General features: G+C 39.7%; 1 protein-coding gene across 2 annotated transcripts in view; it reads right to left on the bottom strand.

The window, feature by feature from the left end:
* The window catches only part of CPNE5 (copine 5), a 197,431-nt gene extending 171,885 nt beyond the window's left edge, over window positions 1–25,546 (bottom strand). For both annotated transcript variants that reach the window (XM_074236397.1, XM_074236396.1), the window contains exons 1-3: window positions 25,452–25,546; window positions 6,118–6,158; window positions 3,032–3,078 (exon numbers count right to left, since the gene is read on the bottom strand). In XM_074236397.1, coding sequence (XP_074092498.1) covers window positions 3,032–3,078; window positions 6,118–6,158; window positions 25,452–25,546 — 183 coding nt within the window. The remainder of the gene's footprint in view (window positions 1–3,031; window positions 3,079–6,117; window positions 6,159–25,451) is intronic.
* Window positions 25,547–26,281: the final 735 nt, after the last annotated feature.

Below are 26,281 nucleotides of genomic sequence, written 5' to 3'. Positions count from 1 at the left end.
CTATTCCACAGATATAGCATTTGAGCTGGGTCTTAAAAATTTTGTATCATTGTAAGAGGAAAAATTGGAGAAAGAAAGCATTCTAGAGAAAGAGAACAAAAATAAATGAAGGAACAGGCATCTAGAAGACAAATGGTTGACAAAAGGAGGTAATTCAGTAGATAGATTACTGACTCTGTAGTCAGAAGGATCTGAGTTCAAATCCTACTTCAGAAATTGGGCAAGTCCCTTAATCTTTGGCTGCCTCAATTTCCTCACCTACCTCCCAGAATTGTTATGAAAATAAAATGAGGGGCAGCTAGGTGGCGCAGTGGATAGAGCACCGGCTCTGGAGTCAGGAGCACCTGGGTTCAAATCTGGTCTCAGACACTTAATAATTACCTAGCTGTGTGGCCTTGGGCAAGGCACTTAACCCCCTTGCCTTGCAAACAAAAAAAAAAAAACAACCCTTAAATAAACAAACAAACAAACAAACAAACAAACAAATAAATAAATAAATAAAATGAGATAATATTTTAAAGTTATTTGCAAACCTTAAAGCACTAATAAATGTAAGTTGTGGTTACTATTATTATAAAGCCTGTACAGTGAGTGATTAACATCCTGGTTTAATAGAAATATAAAGTTAATGCAATGGGGTAGGATGATGGCAAATAAAGGATCAGACTCCATGTGAACACAAAATTCTGGGAACCCTGGGTTATAGGATGCATGGGGTGTTTTCTACTTCCCTCCCCAATACTGCTTGCTACAACTGGGGGTAGGGAAAGTACAAGTTTAACAGAAAAATCAGAGGCAAAAAGAGAATTTGTCCAGCTTACTGAGTAGATTCTCAAACAACCAGTCATTAAGAGGTTTCCTGGAGAACTCCCTTAGTTGCCTCTAAACAATGACCCAAATCTTGCAATCTCATCAGGGTGATTGAATGATTCTTAAAATTTATTTATTCCATCTTTATCCTACTTCCCCAATAACTGGAAATAATATTTGTTATCCACCTTGAAAACCTGAAAACTAAAGTTTAAGCCTTAACTGAATAATAACTGGAGAAGTGTAATTGAATATAAAAATGAATAGATAGGGCAGAGTAGAACTAATTTGTGGAGATCTTTGAATGCCAAGTTAAGTAATTTGGACTTGGTTTCATAAACAAGGGGGAGCTAATGAAGGTTTTTGAGAAAGGTTGAGTGACAAAGTTCCAGAAGAATTTCATCGACCTGGGACCTTGGCATTTATTAAGCATAGACATTTATTAAGCATGTGATAATAAGTAAGATGTCACATAGGCTCCATCATTCTTCCAGTTACCCTAGATTTGCAACTTAAGAATCATCCTCAATTCTTCTCTGTCCCTCCCCCCACAAATCTAAATCATTTGCCAAGTCCTTTTGATTTTGCTTCCACTTTTCTCATTTCCACTCCCTTCTTTCCATCCAAAATGATTCAGAGTTCCTCATCATCTTTCTCTTTTACTACTGTAGTAATCTCTTAGTTGGTCTCCCTCCCTCTAGTCTTTCTCCCGACCTCTTCCAATTCATTCTCCAATAAGCTGCTAAAATGATAATCCTAAAGCAGTCCAAACATATCACTCCATTATTCAGTACTCTCTATTGGCCTCCTATTACTTCCAGGATCAGTTACAAACTTCTCTATTTGGCATTTCAAATTCTTTACAAACTTGATGCACCTACTTTTTTTCAAGTTCATTATATATTCTCCCTTTGTTCTATTTCATCTCCCGACAAAACTGATCTTTTTGCTGTTCCTTACATACCATATTCCATCTTTCATTTCTGCCAATGAAGTGGCTGTCCTTCATGCTCCTATCTCTTAGAATCTCTAGATTCTTTCTAAGTTCAGTTCAAGGGCCACCTCCCACATGAAGCTTTTCTGGATTGCCACAGTTAGTAGTGACTCCTTCCAAAAATTACTTTGTATTTATTGTATATTTGGAACATTGTATATATGTAATTTTCTTCATATACCATGTTGTGGAGGATAGAGAGCTGACCTTGGTATCAGGAAGACCTGGCCCCTATATCTGTGTGGCCCTGGACATGTCACCACCTCTGAGTATCATGGGCAATGCTAATTAATTAATCAAGGGAATTTCCTCACCTGGAAGCTCCTGATGCCAATGAAATTATAGACTCAATCCCTATCCCTATATGACATGCACAGCAGAGAATAATAGAAAACTTAGAAGGATGAACAGAAAAGCAGGATAGCTTTGAAAATAATGAGCAGTATTTATTATATTTTTCTTGTCAAAAAAGCAAACTGTGAAATAGAGATTCAAGGTTTTATATTGAATATTTTTGAGTTGTACTGCATTTTTTTGTCTTTTGGGAGTTTTATGTCTTTTTGTATTGAAATTTAAAATGAATAAAAAAATTTTAAAAAGAATAAGTCCCTTAAAGGCAGAGCTGTTTCATTTTTTTCTCTGTTTATATGCCTGGTATGTATGAGGCACTAAATAAATCATTATTCATTGAATAATATTCTGTCTTGTTCCCAAAAGACTGAGAGCTCCCTGAGGGCTAGGATTGTGTTAGTCAGTTGGTCAACAAGCACTGTACTCAGCACTGAGGATTCAAAGAAAGGTAAAAATCATTTCTTGAGGTGTCTGCACTCAAGAAGTTCACAATCCAATAGGAAAGTCAAGTGTATTAACAAGATGCATACATAGTATCCAGAAAGTAAATGGAAAGTAATCTCAGAGGCAAAGGGAATGGAAAGATTCAGTAAAAGTCTTCTACACAAAGTAGGGTTTGAGAATCGTAATAATTGAGAATCTCAGAAATTGGTTTCACTCCAGCACTAGTTTGACACGAAAGTGCCTTGAAGTGTCCCTGCCTTGATTTCATTGTCCCATGCTACTATAACTTCCTCAGGGTACAGAAACACTACATTAAGAAATCCCCTCTCCCCCTATGCCCCCCCAGTTAGAAGACAGAGACAGAGACAGAGAAACAGACAGATGACAGACCAATGGATGCATTTATTGAGGAATGAGAAGAGTGGTACCTACCTCCCTCCATTGCTTGTTCTCCATTCCTTGAGTGTACATCACACACACTGGGGTGAAAAGAAAAACACAGAATTTAGATACCTAGGCAAGATTTTGAAGAAGTGAGAGTTAAGTTGAGGAAAGAAGAGAGATTTTTAGCAGAAGAGCAGGAACTCCACAAAGTTTTTGTTGTCCAGTTGTGTCTGATTCATCATTACCCCATTGGGGTTTTCTTGGCACAGATACTGAAGAAGTTTACCATTTTCTTCTTCAACTCATTCTACAGCTGAAAAAACTAAGGCAAACAGAGTGAAGTGACTTGCCCAGGGACACCGAGCTAGTGTCTGAGGCCAGATATGAATTCATGAAAAGTCTTCCTGACTCTGGGTTCAGAATTCCAATCACTGCCAAGCTTCTTACTAGAGAAGACAACATGCAAATAACTGTATGAACAAAATAGAGAGGATAAATTGGAGATAATCAACAGAGAGAAGGCACTAGTATTAAGGGAGATTGAGAAAAGTTTCTTGCAGAAAGTGAAAAGATAAAGGTAAAGAGGGAGAGAGTCCCAGATATGAGGGGACAAGTTGATGAAAAGCCTTAGAGCTAAGAGAAAGTGGGAAAGCTAGACCTAGAATATTTGTGGGTTTCCCTCCCCAATAGAGAATTTACCTGATGACAAAATGGAAATGACTTTTGAGATCATTTAAACCACCCTCTTCTTTTTGCAGGCTAAGAAACTGTGTCCCAAAGGATGCTTTGCAAAAAGAAAAAAGAAAACCCACAGGACTACCAAATGGCAGACTAGGTCTTTTTAATCCATGTCTAATGTTCCTTCCACTACAATGCAATGTCTCTTACCTGTTGATTTGGTTTGCACCAAGGTAGGACTAATGATAGACCAAATAGACACGTATTAATTCTTCTTCCCTGTCTCCTTTTCATTAGATCATAAACTATTCAAGAACAGGAATTAAGTTCTTTCTTCTGCTTGGTATCCCCAGAGATTGGTATTTAATAAATGTTTGGTTTAACTGAATTCATCAACCTGCAAGGCCTAAGTTAGATCTGTGGAAGTGACTGTCAGGGAAGGGAAGGCAGATTCCAGCTGACTGTGGGGGAGGGAGAGATGACTATGGGGAGGGAAGGGATTTGGCACAAATTTAACTGGGAAATCCTGGAATTGTAAAATATTACTGGGTGTGGGGAACAAGTGCACTTTGGAAGCAGAATGTCTGGTAAGAGGAAGAATCCGATGAGAGGCAAAGCTGAACATTCTGAAGAAGGGAGTGATAGTCAAAGTGTTTTAAAATAATTATCTAATTCAATTCTCAAAGCTTACCTTGTGAAAAGGTTAAATGGGGTGTTGGAAGGGGGAGAATGAGAGGAGAAGCCATACTATTTGTTCTCTTTTTCAGATGAGGAAACTAAGTCCCTGAGAGGTTAAGTGGATAATCAAGGTTACATAGCTAGTTAGTAACAGAGCTAGAACTAGAGAACAGATCTCTTAATTCCTGATCCAGGAACATTTCTATTTCACAACTTCGTGGATCTCACAGCTGAGGGCCACCTGCATGACCTTGGGTCAATTGTTTAATTTTTTTAGCTTCAATTTCCTTTTCTAAAAGAAGAGAAGACTGGTTTGGATGTCCTTGGGTCCTCATCAGTTTGGAGCAATATCTAATGTTCTATGTGATAAAGGTAGCAAGACATAGTGGACAAGAGTACTGGATTTGGGTCTGGAATAAGAAAAGAAGGAACAAGCATTTCTTAAGAGCCTACTTTCTACCAAATGCTATACAAGTATATCTCATTTGATCCTCACAACTACCCTTCAAGTATTCCCATTTTGCAGATGAGGAAACTGAGTCAAATTTAACCCTGGGTCACACAGCTAGTAAGTTGTGTGAGACCACAATTGACATCAGGTCTTTTAAGAACTGAGTTCAAATTCTACCTAATGCAGCTATGTGATCTTGGATAAGTCATTTAAATTCTCTGGGCCACAGTTTCCTCAACTGTAAAATGGGGAGGCTGAATTAAATGGCCTTTGAGGTACCTTACAGTTCTAAATCTATGAAACTATAATGGTTAGACAATCTGAAAATTCATAGTATGTTCACCACCAGCATCTTCACCAGTCTTAATACAGACTTAGAAAGATTCAGAAGACCCCAAACTCAATATAAGGAAACATGAAGCTTGTAACAAGATAGCTAAAAGCCAGTTTCATTGAGGGGAAGTACTCAGAAAATGAGGGGGTGGTCAGGGAGGAGGGACACAAGGAATTAAGCGCCCTACTAGGGCCCTAAAGAGAATGGGGAACCCTTTACTAAATCAGTAAAGTCTGGTAGGTATTTACAGTGTTCTTTCAAGTGGAAGATAGGTGATACAGTGGGGAAAATTCCAAATCTGAAGTCAGGAAGATTCACCTCCATGAATTCAAATCTAACCTCAGACACATATAAGCTGGGTATCTCAGTTTGCCCTTGTTTACCTCAGTTTCTTCATTTGTAAAATGAGCTAGAGAAGGAAAAGGGAAATCACTCCAGTATCTTTACCAAGAAAACCCTAAATGTTGGATCACCAAGAATTGAACACAATTGCACAGGAAATATATGATTATAGTATGAACCAAGCATCGTAATGAGAATCCTGAATCATGAGATTAGTAAACTAGTGCAGAGAGGGAAGATTCCTACAAGCTAATTGATATCAAAATTTCCTACCATCTGGAAAAGAGGTTTGGGGCCATTACTGTTGGTCTGGTTCTGATAGATTGACTCAGCCTCCCTGTCTGGAGCATCCCTCAGCCTTCTTCAAGGCTGTCAGGGTTATTGTAACCTTCCCCCAACTACTACTACCTATTTAGGAAGAAGAGAGGAAAGATCTTTTGATCCTGTATCAGGAGACAGGAGTAGAGGGGATTAAACTCCTATGGGGATAGAATAAAATGGGAAGGCATTTTTTTTACCCATTCTCTACCTCCATATCCAGAAATATTATACAGAAGAGAAAGACCAGCCAGAGTCTAGGAGCCTCCATGCATCCACCAGGCAGTATCTGCAAAATTGCAAACAATATTCCACATCAGAATAGGGACTTACATGGATCTGACTTGGAGAACATGTCTTTATCCAAGAGATTCCTGAAAGAAAAGGAAAATAAAGGACTATTACTGCCAGAGGCCAGGGGGAGGTCCCAACATAAGAGAGGAGTTTAGGGAGGGAGAGCCTCAGTTTATCCAGGGTCCAAGGGAATGAGCCTCAAGTAAGGCTACAGAACTATTCAAGGGATCTTCTCAAAACAAGCCCCTGGGGGTGGCTAGGTGGCACGGGCCCTGGAGTCAGGAGTACCTGAGTTCAAGTCTGGCCTCAGACACTTAATAATTACCTAGCTCTGTGGCCTTGGGCAAGCCACTTAACCCCATTTGCCTTGCCAAAAAAAAAAGAGAGAGAGAGAGAGAGATATCAAGGATCAAAACAAACCCCTGCCCCTATTTCCAATGAACTTTCCCTTACCTTTTAAATACTCTAAACACAAACACACATACATATACAACACATGTATACACATGGATATTCTGTGTTTTCATGCTGACCTTGCTATGTGACAACCAACCCTGATCAGCTCCATGGGTCAGATCTCTCTAGAAATTCCTGTCTCTTGCCCACTCTCTCCTTTAGTTCATTCAGTAAGAATTTATTCCATTTAAAATAACTATAGAGGCAGCTAGGTGGCACAAAAAATAGAGCACTGGACCTGGAGTCAGAAGTATCTAAATTCAAATTCAGTGAAAAATGTTGGACATAGGATAGCCCAAAAAGGAAATTGTAGGAAAATTGTGTATGATATTGTTCAAGAAAAAAATATTACACTATTTAAATCCAACCTCTGTGATTAAATGTTGTCTGCACCCAGAATGTCACCTGTCTCCAGTGACTCTCCAGGAATGCTAAAGAAGGTTACAAGGTATTTTGGGTTCCCTCTAGATACTCCCTAAGCATTCTTGTTTAGAGTTGTTCATCCTTCATTTTTGAAAAGCACCAAAGACACAACGGGGTGATGTCTTAATGTATGAGTGAACTGGATTTAAGTGAGGTAGAGTTACACAAAGTTATCAGCCTCACTCTTCCAAAGGCAAAAGAAATACAATGACAAGACAAAAATCAAAATGACTGGTGATAGCTAGGGATGCACTTGATGACTTTGACATCTTTGATGTCTGACTAATCTCAGAGCACTCCACAGCACCTGCTTCAATTGTTTCCATGGTCACTGGAAAAAAATTGTTATCTGATTGTTCCATTAAAGGAAGCCTTGACATGCTTGGGATGTATATCCTCCTATCTCATTGTAGGGTTTGAGGTCCATCAGTTACCCTCAACTCGGTTTTAGTCTGTCTGCTGAGTCAGTTTTACTGAGGTGTGGCTGTTGTGTATACTTCAGCTTCTTGGAGCTACGGGTGAGAGTTGGGAATCAGATGGACACCAAAAATGGATGAGCAGCACTGAAAAAGACTTGACAAGACCTAACACCAGAAGTACTAGTTGTCCATGAACATACCATATTATTATACCCAGGACTTGTGATGGATCCACCCAAGCTTCTGTTTTGTTTTCACTCAAATTTTACTGAAAATTTTACGAATTTTATAGTTACTCATGTCTAACTCAATCTACCTTGCTTTCAAGATGCCCTCTTGACAAAAGTACTTAATTGTGTGCATGTGGTTCAAGCACAGACCTCCTTGTCTAAATCCTATATAATGTAAATCTTCCAGGCCCTAGATAAAGGAGAGGTATACCTCCTTTCAGTCTTGCTCTCCTCTACCAAATGATCTCTATAACTATTTCAGATTTTGAGGTCTATTCTCAAAAAAACAACACTAGCTTGAAGGCAGACTTCTATATCCACTTTATCATAGTTTCTTAAGGAATGAAGGATTCTGGGTTAGGTGGTGCAGAAGATAGAGCACTGAACCTGAAGTAAGGAGAACCTGAGTCCAAATCCAGCCTCAGACACTTAATAATTACCTAGCAACTTTGGGCAAGTCACTTCATCCCATTGCTTTGCAAAAATCCAAGAGAAATGAAGGATTCCAAGAAACCTGGGAGGGGTCATATGAACTGATACAAAATGAAATGAGCAGAACCAAAGAAACCATTTCTATAATGACCATGAAAAGGAAACCACCTTTGAAAGATTTAAGGATTCTAATCAATGCAGTGACCAATCATTTAATATTTTCAGAAATAGACGATGTTTGAATGTTTTGCTTCACTAAACTTTTTTGTTACAAAAAATGGTTTCTATCTTGGAGGAAGGGAAATTGTGGGGGAGGTGGAGGGATGGGTAATGCAATGATACCAAAAAAAAGAAAAGAAAAAATTATCAGTGAAACACTGAATTTCAGAAGCATTCTAGTTTTGCTATTATCATAATATACAATTAAAACTGCATTATATTACTATTAAAAGTTATTACCAAGTAGTACAGTTAAAACTGTATTATAAGTAACATAGTTAAATTATAAGTAATACAATTAATATTATCAATGTTATCCTCTTCCTAATTTTTTGTATATTGAAATGTTCATTTTATTGATACTTGGTCATTCATAATGTGTGTTGAAAACTTAGGACTACAAGAATAAAATAGAAAAAAGAAAAAGTGATTTTAAAAAAATAGCATCTTCAAAACATTCTCAAAAGGAAAAAGACTATAGTCAAGAAGGCCATTTATGAGGCTATTATGATAGTCTAGGAGAGAGGTAATGAGAGTATAAACTAGAGAGGTAAAATAGAAAGGAGAAAAAAGATTGAAGTCATGTTTCAGAGTCAGAATCAATAGTATTTGGTAACTCCTGGGATGTCAGAGAGGAGGAAAAGGGGAAGAGTCAATGAGAATACAGAACATAGTGAATGATGGTACCATTGACAGAGAGAGTGAAGTCAAAAAGAAAACAAGCTTAATTTTGAACATGTTGAGTTTGAGAGGCTGATGGGACATGCCATTGGACATATTGAACTCAAATTCAGAGCAGAAGTTGGTGTTGAAAAGATTGTTTTATTTTAAAATATAGATAGATTCTACACAGAAAATATTAGATAGACTCGTACACTCATCTGGGAGTGGTTGAAATCAGTCAAGAGAGAAAAGGAGAGGACCTAAGACAAAGGGCACTTACACACAAAGCATGGGAGAAGAAAAATGAATCAGTCTAGGAGATAGACTCATAAATAGACAGGTAAAAAAGGACTGTCTCAGAAGGCAAAGACACAGGCAACCATGAGAGGAAAGCTTGATAGATCCTGTTAAAGACTTGTCAAGCAGGACTAGGACTAAGAAGAGGCTACTACTGGTAGACTACTAAAGTCAAATGAGACTTGGGTTTGAGTAAGAGGATTCAGGTTCAAATCCTGTCACTGATTACACTTTAGTGATCTTGGACAAGATATTTAGCCCCTATAGGTCTCAGTTTGCCTATTTGCCAAAATGAGTTCATTGGGTGAAATTATTTCTAAATTCTATTTACTGTGATGTAACAATTAGGAGGCTATTGGTGACCTTAAAGAAAGTAATTTCTGTAAAGATGGAGCTCAAATGCATCGACTGAGGAGTGAGTGGGTGGTGAGGAAGTGAAGGCAGCTAGTGTAGATTAAATTTTTCTAGAAATTTAGCAGTGAAAGTGTTTTTTTCCTGCCTTTTTATTTTTTTGTCATGAGGGATTGCTCTGTGGGGGGAGGGGAAGACAGGGAGGGAGAGAGGGGAGAGGAAGGGAGCAGAGAGAAGGAAGGAGAAAAAGAAGGAAGGCAGAGAGGAAGGGAGGAAGAAGATGGAAGAGAAGGGAAGAGGAGGAGAGAAGGAATGAGGGAGAGGGGAGAAGGGAGAGAGGATAACAGAGACAGAGAGGGAGGAGAAGAGAGGGGAGAGGGAGGTTGGAAAGAGAGAAGGAATACATTAGGAAATGTAGGTGATATAAAAGAAAGATATATATAAAAATTATTTTTAAAACAAGTCTTTTCCCCCTTCTGTATGTCAACCCATTCTCAGAGTGGGTGACAGTTTGTGGAAATGCATAGAAGCAAGAGATGTAGTGTGAGAGAAAAAGACAGAGAGAATCTGAAGGGGAAAAAGAAAACCCTAAGAATTGGTCAGGAGGAGAAAGCAGGAGATGGGTAGGGGCCCAAAAGAGGAGCCTGAAAAGGAGTAGTCCAACAAGAAGAAGGAAATACAAGAAAGAAGAGAATTTATTTTAGAGGAGAGCAGGATGTAATGGGAGCATCAACAGGTCAAAAGCTATTGAGAACTCAAGGAGAACAAGATCCAAGAATAAAGGTCATCTAGTTTCAAAGTTAAAATATTTCTGGCTCCCTTGAAAAAAACAATTTTATTCAAGTTGTGGGATTGGAAAGATGATCACAAAGGATTCAGAAGTGAGTGGGTGATAAGGAAATGGAGTTAACCAGAAGGTAGATGACTCCAGGAATTTATTAATAAAAATAGTAGCTAGCATTCTATAGTGTCTTAAGGTTTTCAAAACACCTTAAAAATATTCCATTTTAACTCAATACAGCTCTGGGAGGGAGGTACTAGTAATATCCTGATTTTACAGATGAGGAAACTGAGGCTAACAGAGGTTAAATGATTTGCTAGTAAGTGTCTGAGATCACATTTAAATTGGGGTCTTCTTGCCTCCAGACCCAGTACTTTATCCATCTATCTAATTTGGCAATGAATGGAAGGTCAGTCATAGGATTGATAGCTTGAGAATGACAGGGTTGAATGAAGGGTAAATATGGGGTAGCTCTGAACAAGTTTGTAGGCATGAGGAAAGAATCAGTAGATAGGAAGGTATTAAAAATGAGAAAGAGGGGGAGAAATTATTTCAGGGGTTGGAAGTCAGTTGCTGAAGTCACTGGGTATCATGGCATAGTAGAAGAGACAGACAGGCAGATTTGGTGTCTGAAGACCTGGTATACTTGTTGCTTGACCCTGGTCAATATTTGCACTGTTCACAATGGCGGGTAATTTAAGGAAAGGATTCTGTCAATTTTAAAGAGTGATATAAATATAAGTTATGATACCATGGAAGACTGCACAGCAAGTTGGTAGATTGCAGAGAGTGGGGAAAGAATGGTGTAATTTCACGTAGGTCACTCAAGCTACCTTTCACAACTGGGAAAGTTAACTGAACTTTCATAGGCTTAGGTATGAGAGATCTTAGAGAGTCCTAAAGATCTCGATCTCTCTCTCTCTCTCTCTCTCTCTCTCTCTCTCTCTCTCTCTCTCTCTCTCTCGGTTCTGCCACTGACTCATCAAGTCCCCTTGGAAGAGGTCACTTGATGCTTCAGTTGCCCCCGCCCTCAAGTCAGAGAGAAAGACACTTGCCCCCCACCCCCCTCCCTCAGGGAGCAGGGATAGACAAGGTTACAATTATAAATGCTTTCTCTCCAGAATCTGTCTGTGGAGAGCTCAAAAAGGACATTTTTCCCCAGGAAAAATTATTTTTTCGAAAAGAAAGAAAAACCCTTAAGTTCTCAACACAAAAGCCCAGAGCTTTGTTTCTTTTCTTCCATAAATCAAGGCCAGGAAGGCAGAGCAGAGGTGCTGGCAGCCAGAGGCCCTTTTCCCTAGAGTGCCTAAGAAACAAATGAACAAGGAATTCACGCCCAACTCAGTGGCAGTTAGAAAATTACCATTCCACCAGAGCAGCAAGGGTTACAGGCATTGGGGAAGAGGGAGGTAAGAGAAGGAAAAAGGGGAGGAGGAGGAGGAGGAGGAGGAGGAGGAGGGACAGAGACAGAGAACAGAGATACAGAGAGATAGAGACAGAGACAGAGCTGGAGAGACAGAGAGACAGAGAGAGAGGAGGAGGGAGAGGAGAGGGGAGGAGAAGGAAGGGGAAGAGAAACAGAGAGAAAAAGAAAGACAGAGTCTCAAAGAGACAGTCGGATAGTCATCTTATCAAACCCCATTATGGAACCTATGACAGAGGACTAGAAGAGAGCTGGCATTTAGAATACTGTAGGTTGGGAAGAGTCTCTGTTCTTAGGCAAGATATCTTGAGTTCTGCCCTCAGGCAGCCCCCAGTCTGCCAGGTGAGGCACAAATCCTTGCCCTTGGGGAACTATCAGTCTGATTTCCAGAACTTTGGTACACCTTAAAGAACTATGTAAATATGAGCTGTCATTATAGTAATTATGATTTTTGTTCAGGCAGGTGATTCCATCAAGTAGGCAACTCCTGGTAAAGAAAAGACTCTCAGTATAGGACTGCACCTTCTCTGTTTGGAATCCTGAGGGGTTAAGGTGTCAGTATGTGTCACAGGTAGGACTTGAACCCAGGTCTTCCTGGCTCCAAATTGGCTCTCTATTTACTATGTCATGCTGCATTTATCTAACAATAATTCTTATTATTTTTACAAACTAGGTATAATGTCTGTCCTCAAAGAGCTCCCACTTAGATGGGGGCGGGGGGGGGAATCTGATATGAAGTTTCCCCAGAGTGAAGTAAAATGGTTCTTAAAATGAAGTCTAGAGACCCCCCCCCCAGGGTTATACAACCATACACGTACATACACACATATTCATACACAGCATACAGAACAATGGACCTGGAGTCAGGAAAGTCTGAGCTCAAAAGTGACAAACCACTCCATTATCTTTGCCAAGAAAACCCCAAATGGGGTCACAGAGAGTCAGACTCAACTGAAAAACAATTCAACAGCAACAACAATGTACACATGCATGTACCTTTAATATATAATAGACATAATATTATATATATTAATATAGATATGAATTATATCATATATTAATATGTCATATATTGTCTTCCCCATTAGAATGTAAGCTCCTCTGACAGTGAGAGACTGATTTGACTTTTTCTTCATAATCTCCAGTGCCTGGTTAATAAGGGCTTTTTTAATTAGCTAGTGGATTGATCCTTACCATTATTTTTACTAAGAAGGAAGCTGAGTCCTTGCCCCAGACATTCAACATTCTAAGGTAACAATCTACCTGTACCACACCTTATGCCTAAGTTAATGAGGCCTATAACAACCAAAGACAGACCAAGAGCCATTCTTCTGTGGGGTCTCTTTCCTCTAGTCTCATTGGGCAGCTCAATGGAAAACAAAATTGGGAAGGGAGTCTTGCCCTCCCCCCCACCATGCCACTTGACTGAGAGCCTTTCTCCATATGCTCTTGTCTCCCACAAAGAAGATATCCTTAGTATGTGTTTCATGGTTGGCCAAAGTCAGTGCTTGGTGGCCATCCCAGGTACTCAGTGAGCATTTGTCAGTAGATTTAGAATTAAGGCCATTCTCTTTGCATTCTGATTCTCCCGTGTCTTGCCCTTTCTCTGGAACATAACTGAATGCTCTGCCCCTCCTCAATGAAATTATAATTATAATCATAAACAAGGTTTGCTTTACACACAACCATTATTCCACTGAACCTCCCAACAATGCTGTATGGTATCCGTATCCCCATTTTACAGACAAGGAAAATGAGGCTGAGAGAGCTCAAGTGGCTTACCCATAGTTACAGTCAATAAATATCTTAATTGGGAATTGAACCTAGGTTAAATATATTTTATTGTGAGTCCAGCCTCATGAAAAATGAAATTTTGAAATAGAGAGAAATATTCATTGGACCTCAGTGTGGTACAATGAAAAGAAGCCTGAATTTTTGAGTCTGAGGAACTGAGTTCAAATCCTATTTCTTTGTGACCAGGTAATGATTTTTTAGTGAGAGGACCAAAGTTCTGAGAATTTGCAGACCCTGGTAACCACTGCACAATCTAGGAAGAAATAGACATTTTGATTTAAGGAGATTCACCCAGAAAGATCTAGGCCTCAGTACTCAAAATGTCCAAAGCCCTACATGACTACAGACCTCAGGGCCTTCATTTGCAAAATGAGGGAATCCCTAGTTGGTCTATAAGGCCCCTCCTAGATCATTTAGATACTAGGAACAAGTCTGGACTCTTAAGAATCAGAAGAAAACTGCTGAATTTGAGAGATAGAAGCAATTGCAGTGGTCATCTAGTGCAACTCATTTGTGAGAGGAATTCTTATTATAACACACCAGATTTCATGACCCAGCTCTGTTGCTAATAATCTGTATGTGGCCTAAAACAGGACATTTCCCCTCTCCAGGTCTCAGTTTTATCATCTGTAAAGTGGGGAGAATGGAATAAATCACCTCAAACTCTAAGACTCCTTCAAGCTTTAATATCCTAATATCCTAAGATTCAAAATGGGAGGAGGAGGGTATGTGTGGAAAGAGTCTAATCAAAGAATAGCTAGAAAATATTCTGATTGGGTAAAGTTTGAGACTACAGAAATGGAAAGGGCAGTTTGGAGGCACAATGGACAGTAGCCTTGGAACTAGGAAGTGAATTCAAATCTGGCCTCAGAAACTTACTATGTGCTCCCAGGCAAGTCATTAAACCCTATTTGCCTCAGTTTCCTCATCTGTAAATGAAACAGAGAAGACCACAGCATTTTCTCTACCAGGAAAACCACAAAGACTCAGGCAAGAATGACAAACAACTTGACAACTACAAAATAGGAATGGCAACTCCCCTTTACTGAAAACTTTGATTACACTAAGCAAATCTATAGAACTCCTAGAGTGAATTCCAAGGCTCCTCATTATAGGGATTGATAAGGCTGCCATTAGGGAGTCTCTCTCATTGAAAAGGATGATTGGTCTCAGCATCTCCAACTTCTTACTGGACATTTCCAATTGGTTGTCCCATAGTCATTTTTAGTGCAAAATGTCTAAAAGTGAAATCATTATCTTTGCCTTCAAACCCATCCAACTAGAACTCTGGTTTAGAGTCAAGAGGTTCTGTGTTCACATTCTGTCTTAGATACTTACTAGCTGTAGGACCCTCTAATCTCTAAATTCTCAGTTCCTTCATCTATAAAATTGGAGATAATAGAAATATCATAGAGCTGTTATGTGGATCAGTGGGATAGTATATGCAAAGCACTTTGCAAACCAAAAAAATGCTATTTTTATTTTCACCCCACATCCAAATTTCCCTATTTTTTATCAAAGGCATCACATTCTTCTAGTCATTCAAGTTCATAACCTCAGTGACATCCTCAACTCTTCCCTCTCCCCCACCCCCATATTCCATCAACTCTCAGTGTTATCAAATCCACCTACACAAAATTTCTCACATCTATTTCCCTCTCTCCGCTCACCCAGCTACCATGCTAGTTCAAACTCCCATCATCACTTACCTGGATTATTGCCTCAGAGCTGACCTTTGTTCCCACAGCTCCCAAAGTAGGAATCTTGAAGCATAAGTCTGGCAATGTCATCCTTTCACTTTTAGGCAAAATACAAACTCTTCTGTCTGGCATCTAACACTGCATAATCTAAGACAAGTCATTACATATTCATTACTTCTTTATGTTCTTAAAAAAATTTTTTTTAGGTTTTTGCCAGGCAATGGGGATAAGTGACTTGTCCAAGGTCACACAGCTAGGTAATTAGTAAGTGTCTGAGGTCAGATTTGAACTCAGGTCCTCCTGACTACAGGGCCTGTGCCCTATTACTGCACCATCTAGCTGCCCCTACTTCTTTTTTTATTTTTTTTTTACATTTTTGCAAGGCAAATGGGGTTAAGTGGCTTGCCCAAGGCCACACAGCTAGGTAATTATTAAGTGTCTGAGACCGGATTTGAACCCAGGTACTCCTGACTCCAGGGCGGGTGCTTTATCCACTGTGCCACCTAGCCGCCCCTACCCCTACTTCTTTATGTTCTAAGTAAATAGGTAAAGGTAAGGAGGTAATGTTCATTTCCCACCTCCTTTTCTTTGCCTGGCAGCAGTCCCTCTCTCACTTCCATCTTTTAGAATCCCTAACTTTATTGAGAAATCAGTTCAAGTTTAGTCTTTTATACTGGGCCTTTCCTGATTTTCCCTCCCCATTACTTTGTGTATATTTTACATATATTTATCTGCAGACTATATCCCCATAGAATATAAACCCTTTGAGGAACTGTTTTATCTTTGTCTCTGTGTCCTCAGAACCCAGCACAGGACTGTGGACACAATTGATAACTAATAAATGCTGGTTGTTCAGTGGAATAAAGAACATCATAGTGAGACCAGAGATAAGGAAATAAATTCTTACAGAAATATCTGCTCACAAAGACCCTTCATGTCAACTCTGATGATATAGAGAATGTTTATTCTCAGTAATGAGTAATACCACTCACTGTTAACAAAGGTACACTTTACAGAGCACTGTCTTCACTATGGCCCTGTAATTAGGTGGTTGTCAAGTGTTGTTCACATTTTTACAAATGAGAAAACTGAATGCCAGGGAAATAAAGACATTCACTTTTAATCAAAGAGATAGTATGTGGTAGAGCAGGGATTCAAACCCATATCACTAAGTTGGTGGTCTTTGTACTATATGTGTATATATATATATATATATATATATATATATATATATATATATATATGTGTGTGTGTGTGTGTGTGTGTGTGTATATATATATATATATATATATATATATATATATATATATATATATATCACCAAGATAAAGCAAGTTCAGTCAGATTCTGTTCCAGGTAATGATTTTTTACTGAGAGGGTCAAAGTTCTGAGAATTGCAAGCCCAGGGACAGACTATACAATTTGAAAACAAAAAAACTTTTTGTATTTAAGAGGTCCAACCAGAAAGATCTAGGCCTCAGGTGCCCAACAAGTCCAAGAGTTTGTCTAGTTTCTACCCTCACCTCCATCCTGGTTCACCCCTGATATGTTCCTGTACCTGAAAGAATTTCAAATTGTTGCAATTTGTAGAAATTGCAGGAAGACAAATTTTGGTTCAGTGACAATAAATTCTAGGTAGGAACTTATCTCATCTAATTTTCATACTTTCTCCAGCCCCTAGGACATAATATATTTAAATATTTAACAAATTCTCCTGTATTTCTCATCTTCAATCCATCTTTTACACAACTCTCAAAATAATCTTCCTAAAGCATATGTTGAACTTTGCCATTCCTCTGCTTAAGAAACTTCAATGACTCCTCACTGCATCTAGGTTAAATACAAACCACTCAGCTCAGCATTTAAATTCCTTCACAATCTTAACTCTGTACTACTCTTCTAGGCTTACTGCACATTATTCCCCTGCATTTGATCTACATTCCAGTCCAATTAACCTATTCCATGTCTCCTTCAGAGCCTTGCAAAGTCTGTTCCACCATTTCTGGTTTACAATTTTTCCTCACTTTACTTCTTGAAATCCCTAACTTCCTTCAAAGTTCTGCTCATTAGCAACTCCTTCAGAGAATCTATACCTCTAATCTCCTTAGTGTTTGCTCATTCTCTATCCTTAAATGATCATGTTTACATGCTGTATTCCCTCAATTGAGTGTTTTCACTGAGAGAAGTACCTAGGACAGTATCTTATCCAAGGCAGTTCCTAGGTACAAGAAAGATTGGTTATAGTTGTTGGCCATTCACTCAGAATAGGGTGACAAGAAGAGTCAAGAAATTGTCATAAGGAGAGCAGTTAAAGAACCAGAGGTTTTCAGTGGGGAGAAAGGGGAGTTTGGGAGAAGCTAGTAGGGAGGGTGGAGTCATGATACCAGTCTTTAAAAACAAAGAACTATTGTGAAGATAGACTTGGCCTCTGAGGACCAAACTAAGAAAAATGGGTGGGTGTTATAAGGCCAACAGTTTTCAGGTAAATAGAAAGGAGATTTCTAATATTAAAAGTTGTCTAACAAGAATTAGCAGCTATGTGGCATAGTGGACAGAATGCCAGCCTTGGAGTCTGGAGAACCTGAGTTCAAATCCAGCCTCAGACACTTACTTGACTGTGCGACCCTAGGTCTGTTTGCCTCAGTTTCCTCATCTGTAAAATGAACTGGAGAAAGAAATGGCAAACTACTTCAGTATCTTTGACAGTAAAACTCTAAATGGGATCATGAAGAGTTAGTCATGCCTAAAAGGACTTAACAACAACATGTTCCAGACACTATACTAAGATAACATTTACAAATGTTATTTCATTTGATCTTCATAGCAATCCTATATTCTATTATTATCCTTATTTTACAGATGAGGAAACTGAGGCAGACAACAATTAAGTGACTTGTCTGGTGTCACAACTAATAAGAGTCTGAGGGCAGATTTGCACTATAAGTCTAGTACTCTATCCATTGTACTGTAGTTACCTGCCATGTAAGAGAGTGAGTTCCCTGTCACTTGAAGTGTTCTAGTAGAAGTTAGATGACTACCTTTGGTGATCTTACAGAGGCAGTTTTTACCCTAAATAGAACATTGGACTAGAAGTAAATGACCCTTCTATGCTAAGTTTCTACGATTCTAAAGATAGGAGGCAAGTGTACAACAGAAACTGACTCAGGGTTTGATTGGAGTCATGATAGTATATTTGTTAGAGAACCAGGTACTGAGTCAGAAAGACTCATCTTCCTAAGTGATCTCAGATACTTACTAGTCCTGTGTCCCTGGACAAGTCACTTCATCCTGTTTGCCTCAGTTTCCTCATCTGTAAAATGAGTTCAAGAAGGAAATGGCAAAACACTTTGCCAAGAAAACCCCAAATAGAATCAGAAAGTCAGACTGACAAAAATTGACTAAACAAAAACAATAACATTGGAGCCATGCTCCATCAGAGTTAGATATCCACAGACCAGGTTTTTGTAACCCTCTGAAATTCCCTCATAACATCTCATCCATTGTAAAACACATTTCTTAACAATAATCTGAAAGGGTTAATAAGAATGCTCAAATTTTTACTGGTTTTCCCATCAGTCAAAAGATAACCCCACCTTCTTTATTTAGGGTTGGCAGTTAATGACTTATGCACCCATTAATGACTTATGCCTAGCAGATCCCACTTCCTGCCAGGGAGATTCCAGTTAGCACCCCTCCCACCCTTCCTAGAACCACTTAGTAACACTGCTCCCCTCACTGGTGCTTTGCCCCCAAAGAATAAGCATTGCTTGCAACCCTCCTTCTAACCCATTCCCCAGCTCTCTTCATACACCAAAAGACCAAGACTTAGAACCATGTGTGATGCCACATTGAAAAAGTGGTCAACTACTGCCCTAGGGTATAGGAGCAGATAGGAAATTCTTCCCAGGCCAGGTTTCTACTTGAATATTTTCCTCTCCTTTGTCTCAGAGTTCTTTGGGTTGTTCAGCCTCCCTCTTAGGTTGTTCATCTCAAAGATACACAATTAGGCAAGCAGCTCAAGACTATTTGTGAAGGGAGGAGAAAAAGTTCAACAAGTCTACATGAATGGAAAGGAGGCAAGCTGTCTCTGTGGTATAATCATAAGGGCCAGTATACCCAAAAATCCTTCTCTGGGCCCTAGTGTTACAAATTACAACCATTTATAACAATAGCTCACCTTATGGCAGCTTTATAGCAGGCACCACCTCTCCACACAATGGAAAGCAGTGCAGTTACCCCATTTAACAGATAGGGAGACTGGGACTAGAAAAGGCATAGTTTGCACAAGGCTACACTAGCTGTGTCAGTCAAGTCTGGTAACTCATTTTTAGGAAAGACATCTGGCAGCTTGGACGTGACCAAAGAAGAATGATTATGATGATGTCGGGCTATAAATCATACCAAGACTGAGGTTCTCAGACATTTTGGTCTTGAAATCCCTTTACACTCTTATAAATTATTGAAGACCCCCAAAAGCTAAGTTCGTGTAGGTTTTTATCTATTGATACTTACCATATTAGAAATTTAAACTAATCAATTTAAAATATATATTCATTTGTTTAAAAATAATGCTTATTTCATAGTTGCATAGTATATCTTGTGATTTATAACTAAATTTTCCAAAACAAAAAAAAATTCAGTGAGAAAAGTGGCATTGTTTTACATCTTTTTTTTTCAAATGTCTCTAATATCTGACTTAATAGAAGACAGCTGAATTCTCCTGTTTCTGTATTCCATGTGTTGTTTTGGGTTGAAGTATATGAAAAATCTGTTCTCACACAGATATGTGGTTGGAAAGGTGAGGATTATTTTAATAGGTAAATAACATCTTAGTATTATTATGAAGATAGTTTTGATCTCCTGGACCCCCTGAGGTCTTAGGATGTCCCAGAAATCCTTATAAACAGCCTGGAGAAGAAAGTATTATTGACATTATTCCCACTTTACTGAGAAACCAAGACTCAGGCAGTAGGGAAGACTTACCCAGGATTGTGTGTTCAGTAGATGTCAGAGACATGGATATGCACCCAGTGAATTTTATTTAATATTTTTCATAAGATGAACATTCATCAAATAATTAAAATATCAACTAAATATATACATAAATATATAAATAAAAATAAAAAGTATAGTTTTTTAAAATAAAAATAATTTTAAAAATTAAGAGCAATAGGATTCAAACCCAGATAGTCCTCACTTGAAATCCAGTGCCCTCTCTGGAAAGTTCTTATTGCTTTCCATGTTTTAGGTGAGTCTTTAGAGAAATAATTTTTAAAGTGTGATTCAAGGATTTCTGGGAGATCCAAAGACCTCAGGGGGTCCATGAGGTTTTCTTTAGAATACCATTTCCTTCTCAAATGGATTAAAGCAAACAGAGGTTAAATGACTTGCCTAGAGTCACTTGTTGGTAGGTATTTGAAGCTGATTGAACTCAGGTCTTCCTGATTCCAGGCTCAGTGCTCAACATTGAGTCACCTGGATGCCCAATCAGTTATTAATGTGTGTTTATTGAAAGGGGTATCAGAAGTGTCCCTACCTTCCCATTCCACTGCCAGGCTTTCCTCATTTAGCATACAGATTTCTAGAATTAGGTAGAGGAAAGGCTTTTCTTCCCCACCCCCTTTAAAAATAATAGATCCTTCATTTCAGAGATGAAGGACTACAGGTATGAAATGCTGCATACACCAGGAAATAATATGTTGGTTAGTTTATTAAACACTTTCCCCCTTTTTTTCTTGTTTAATCTTTATTTAAAATGGGGATTGCCTCCCCAGATAGGGGAAGAAGAGGAATATATCTGGAAATGAATGTGATAAAAAAAATTCCAAAAGTTTTAAATAATAAAAATTTTAAAAACAAAGGGAGCAAGCAATTTGATGTGACTTTTGGTAATATCTAGTAAGACTGCAGATCCAGGAAGATCCTGTAAAAGAGGCAGTGTAGTGTAGGGGTAAGGGTTCAGGATTTGAGGCCAGAGGATCTGGATTCAAATTCTGACCCTTTCATTCTTTGACTATTGTCACCTTAGATAAGTAACCACTCTGGTCCTCAGAGTAAAATCAAGGAGTTGGACTCAATAATCTGCTAGCCATCAATCTATGATACTATGAGCCTATGAAATGGAGTTATCTATTGAATAGGAAATCTGTAGAAAGAACAAGAAATGGGAAGTCAGAGGCCCTGTAGGTTCTGATTGTGATATTGACTTTGAACAAGTTATTTCTCTTTCCTAAGCATTAGTTTCTTCATCTCTCAAGCTGGACAGATGTTGTCAAAAGTCCCTCCCAGATCTAAATCTTATGCCCAGGTTACCTATGACTACAATTGTCTTCTTTAAAATATTTGGTTTCCCACTCTGGAAAAACACTTGCCACATCTAAACCTCAGCATTGAGGTCAGTATACTCTCTACTCCTATCTTCTCTCTCCTCTCCTCTCCTCACCAAGACCGTTATCTCTCCTCCCATTCCCAACTCATCAGCCTGGTGTCACAGATGATGCTCTAAGGAAGAAAACACCCCCACATCCCCCTCTCCTCTCTCTGTCTCTCTCTCTACACACACACACACACACACACACACTCCTTCTGGCATTGTTTTCTGCTCTGTGAGTACCATGGAGGCACTGCTCCTCTAGGAGTGCCATTCGATTTCATATGGGCCAAGCTGAAGAGAGATGTTTTGAGGCATTGCACAGTATCTCCTACCGCACTCCTCACTTCCTCTTTCCTATCTCACATTAAACCACCAACAAAGAGACCCAGACACCTTAATGAGGCAGAAAGATGTGTTTCTAATTCCAAGCCTACCCCTGGCATCATGCCACTCCCTCCTCCTTTCAACTCTCCTATCCTCACTCTAAACACCTTCCCCAAGCTATGGCTCAATTTCTTGAAAGCAGGAATATTATACACTGCTTCTCCCTCTTCCTTTGCTCTGTTCTTTGATTAGTTGTTACTGGTGGTTCATTCAGTTATATCCATTTCTATGACCTAATTTGGAATTGTCTTGACAAAAATACTAGAGTAGTTCTCCAGCTCATTTTACTGATGAGAAAACTGAGGCAAACAACACGGCTAATAAGTATCTGAAACTGGATTTGAACTCGGGAAGATGATTCTATGTCCAATGCTCTTTCTGTTTCACCACTTAGTTGCTCCTTTATTAGAGCTGCATCATAACTGGTCCTCCTCTGATCATGTCCCCAGGGACCTTGGCACGCTGGGAGAGAGTTCTCTCCCTGGGGCACTTCTGGTTCAAAAAGACCAAAAGAAGGATCATACATTTAGAGCTGGAAGGGACCTTAAAGACCACCTCATCTAATTCCCTGTCCTCATTTTATAGATTAGGAAGTCTCATAATAGTTAAGTGACTTGGTCATTCAAGTAATAAGTGACAGAAGTAGGATCTGAATCCAAGTGCTCTAACTCAAGAATCACTAATCTTTCCACTGCCTTTCAGACATCCCTCAGAGTTCCCAGGGTAAAGATTGGGGATTCTAGGATATGATTTTCAATCTGTACACTCTGGGCAAATCATCTTGCCTCTCTGTGCTGAAGGTTCCTCTTTAGTAAAATGGTGTCAGCAGGATTGGGGAAAGGTTGGAGGAAGAAGAGTAGTTAAGAGTGTTTGAATTGGGTCCTGTCAGTCCTATGACCCAATTCTACTGACAACAAATAGTATATAAACTGAGTTCATAGGAGTAATTATAATGGGGAGAGGGTCCCTGTCCTCAAGAACCTCACAACCTGGAAATGAAACATATATATAGAAAGACTATCTGAAGGGAATCAACAAGTAATATTCATTATCAAGTGCATAAAGTATATTTGTTGTTCAGTCATTTTAGTTGTGTTCAACTCTTGGGGATCCCATTTGGGGTCTTGACAAACGCACTGGAGTGCTTTGCCATTTCTTACTCCAATTTATTTCACAGATGAGGAAACTGGGGCAAATAAAGTGAAGTGACTTGCCCCGGATCATACAGTTAGTAAATGTCTGAGGCTAGATTTGAACTCAGGTCTTCCTGGGCTCCAGACCCACTGCTCTAGCATCTACCACCCAGTTGCCCAAAGTATACTCTCCTACTTTTCATCCTTAGGTCTCAGTTTCTTCTGTAAAATAATAGAGATTGGATTAAATCAAAGACTCGACCTGGAGTCTGTGAAATTCTTTTGATAACTATTTCAATATAATTTGTTTTATGTATGTTAAGCCTTTAAAAACATTATTCTGAGAATCATATGCTTCCCAAGAGAGCCAGAATGGTCCATGATCTAAAAAATGTTAAGAACTTTAAGCTCCATGATTTTTAAAGTCCCTCCAATGTTTCCAGCTCTAGCTATCTAGAATTCCAAGATTCCAAGAACCAAGGGGGTGCAAAATAAAGGTTGGGTCAAAATTGGATACTATTTTTGAAGGAAGGCTTCATAGAAGAGATTATTGGACTTAGTTTTTATAAAAAGGAGAAGGTAAAAATGAACAGAGGAATCGGGAATACATTTTAGGGAGAAAGTAGAGAGATGGGACAAACTCTCCCAAGGCATGGAGGCAGAAATTATCACATTCATTTTCCCACAATAGACACTCAAATTCATATTGAATGAATGGTTGAAGATTTATCATTTTTATCAATGATAAAAAAAGAGTAATGAAATAAGAGATTTTTGAGAAGGGCCTTGAATCTAACTGAGCAGGTGAGATTTAACCTAATTAGCAATGGAGAATCAAGGAACAGGGTGATGACATAAAGCAAATGGTGTTTGAAGACCATTCTAGAAGCAGTGTGTAGGATGGATTAGAAGGAAAGATTATATGAAGGTTAGATGTGGTTGGTAATGAAGACCTAAGCACCCACAATCCTCACCCCAGAGTGACTTTACACTAACTCTTCCCATTCTCCCTTCCTAGGCTAAAGGACTCCAAAGAACTGAGAGAAGCCCTCATTTTTAACAAGTTCTTCCATACACAGGGCTAGCCCCCTCCTTTTGAACAACATCCTTCCTACTACCTACATAATACTTATACTTCTGGAAGATAGAGAGAAGAAAGTACCATAAAGATGATTGAGGAAAGGGTGCTGAGGAAACTCTGGGAATGAGGATGTTAGAGTACAATATGACTTTTTGACCCAAGCTAAAGGGATAACTGTACTGTACTGATATATGGCAGAATGAAAGACATACAGACACACACACACACACACACACACCCCACACACTCCACATCCCAGCACCCCTACAATTCCCAACCATATTTCCCAAATGCTAGTGGAATGGCTGGTTTGAAAGCCATTGTTCTACCAATTAATTTTCTTCTCTGTAAGCCATCCTAAGGTGAAGTCACTTCTCTGATAGGCTCAGGTACCTTATCGGTACAAGAACAAGGCTGACCTTGATCATAAGTGATGCTTCCATAATATCATGGTGTGATTTAGGAGGAAGAAAAAAAATGCTTCTCTTCTCAGCTGGCTTCTATCAGAAATTCCATTCCCAGTAAATCCTCTTTAATGCTGTTATCAGCCATTTGCACCGCTGTGGGAAGGAGTTTATCAGTCTTCTTTTTCAGAACTCAACTGTTGATGTAGGAAGGGATGTTGGGACCAGAAATAAATAGGAAGGGGACATGGGAGACTGAAGGGTCACTAAGGAATACAGAATGGAGACACTTAGGATGCTAGGAAGAAACCACCTTCACATTGAGGTGGAGGAAGGAGCTGTTCAAAGACAAACCTGGACTAGATTAGACTCTAAAATTATGAAGAGAAGACCAAGCTGGGAATCAAGAGTTTCATCTCCCTCCCCATTTTTCCTAGTATCCTTACACAGTCATAATACAGAACACAAACTTTACTGATCTGATCGGGGCTACTTTCAGCCTAAGAAATTATTTGCATCTAGATTCCTCCACCACCACCACCACCACCATCACACACACACACACACACACACACACACACACACAAACACACATCAAGACTGGGTAAAGCAGAGCTGTAGCACATCCAAGAGGAAAGACATAAGTTCCTGGAGGACTTGGCTTTAGGGAGTAGGTGTGGTGGTAAGATTCACACAGACATGGAGGGACAAGGGTTTAGGGATAGAATCCAAGGGAGTTGAAGGAGTCTGTGAGTCCCCTGGGAGGGGGAACCCCATTATTAGTCATTTGGGGGAACCCTAGTCACTCACCTGCAGGACACGGTGATCTCCACCTTGGTGGCTGGTATGCTGCCGGCCAGGGAGTCGAACTCACTCACTGACGCCATGTCCTCCGGCTGCTCCATTGCCCGGCTAAGCCCCCAGTACGACTGCCCACCCACCCACTTCCTACAGTCCCCTTCCTCCGAATGGTCAGGTAAAATGAAGTCTTGGGGGGGCGGGGGGGCGGGCTTCTTCCGAGGTTTCCCAGGAGGGCGGAACCAGCACGCAAGAGGTACTGAGCTCACCACCACCCCCAACTCAGGGTCGATGGGCAGGGGAGAAAAGAGAGAAGGAGGGAGAGAAGGGGCGTGGGAAGAGCGAGAGAAAGCAGTGAAGCGGGGAATGAAGAGAAGGGAGAAGAACAGAAGATGTGGAGAGGGTCGAGAGAGAGAGAGAGAGAGAGAGAGAGAGAGAGAAGCAGTAGTAGGGAGAGGAAAAGAAGAGAGATGTGGGGAAATGGGTGGGGAGAAGGAGATGGGGAGAAGGTAGAGATGGGGAGAGGGCGGTAAGGATAAGAAGTAAAAAGAGATGAAGAGCAGAAGACAGAGATAAGAGATAATATGAGAGGGGGGACGGAGAGGGGGAAGGAGCAAGTAGGGAAGATAGAAGAGGTGAAAAGGAAATGGAGAGAGGGGCGCAAAGAAGATGTGGAGAGGGCTGCTGGAGAAAGAGGGGAAGAAGGTGTTGGAGAAGATGGGAAGAGGGATTAAAGGGGAGAATAGGAGAGGGTGGGATGGATGAGGAAGAAAGAGGGAACCGAGCTGGGGGGGGGGGGGGGCGCAAGGATCTAGGTGGCTGCGTGGTCGGGCTCCAAGGCT

Source organism: Macrotis lagotis, chromosome 5, assembly GCF_037893015.1.
Source record: "Macrotis lagotis isolate mMagLag1 chromosome 5, bilby.v1.9.chrom.fasta, whole genome shotgun sequence".
NCBI lineage: Eukaryota > Metazoa > Chordata > Mammalia > Peramelemorphia > Peramelidae > Macrotis > Macrotis lagotis.
Note: the sequence above shows the minus strand (reverse complement) of the source record. Positions and strands in the feature narration are given on the sequence as shown.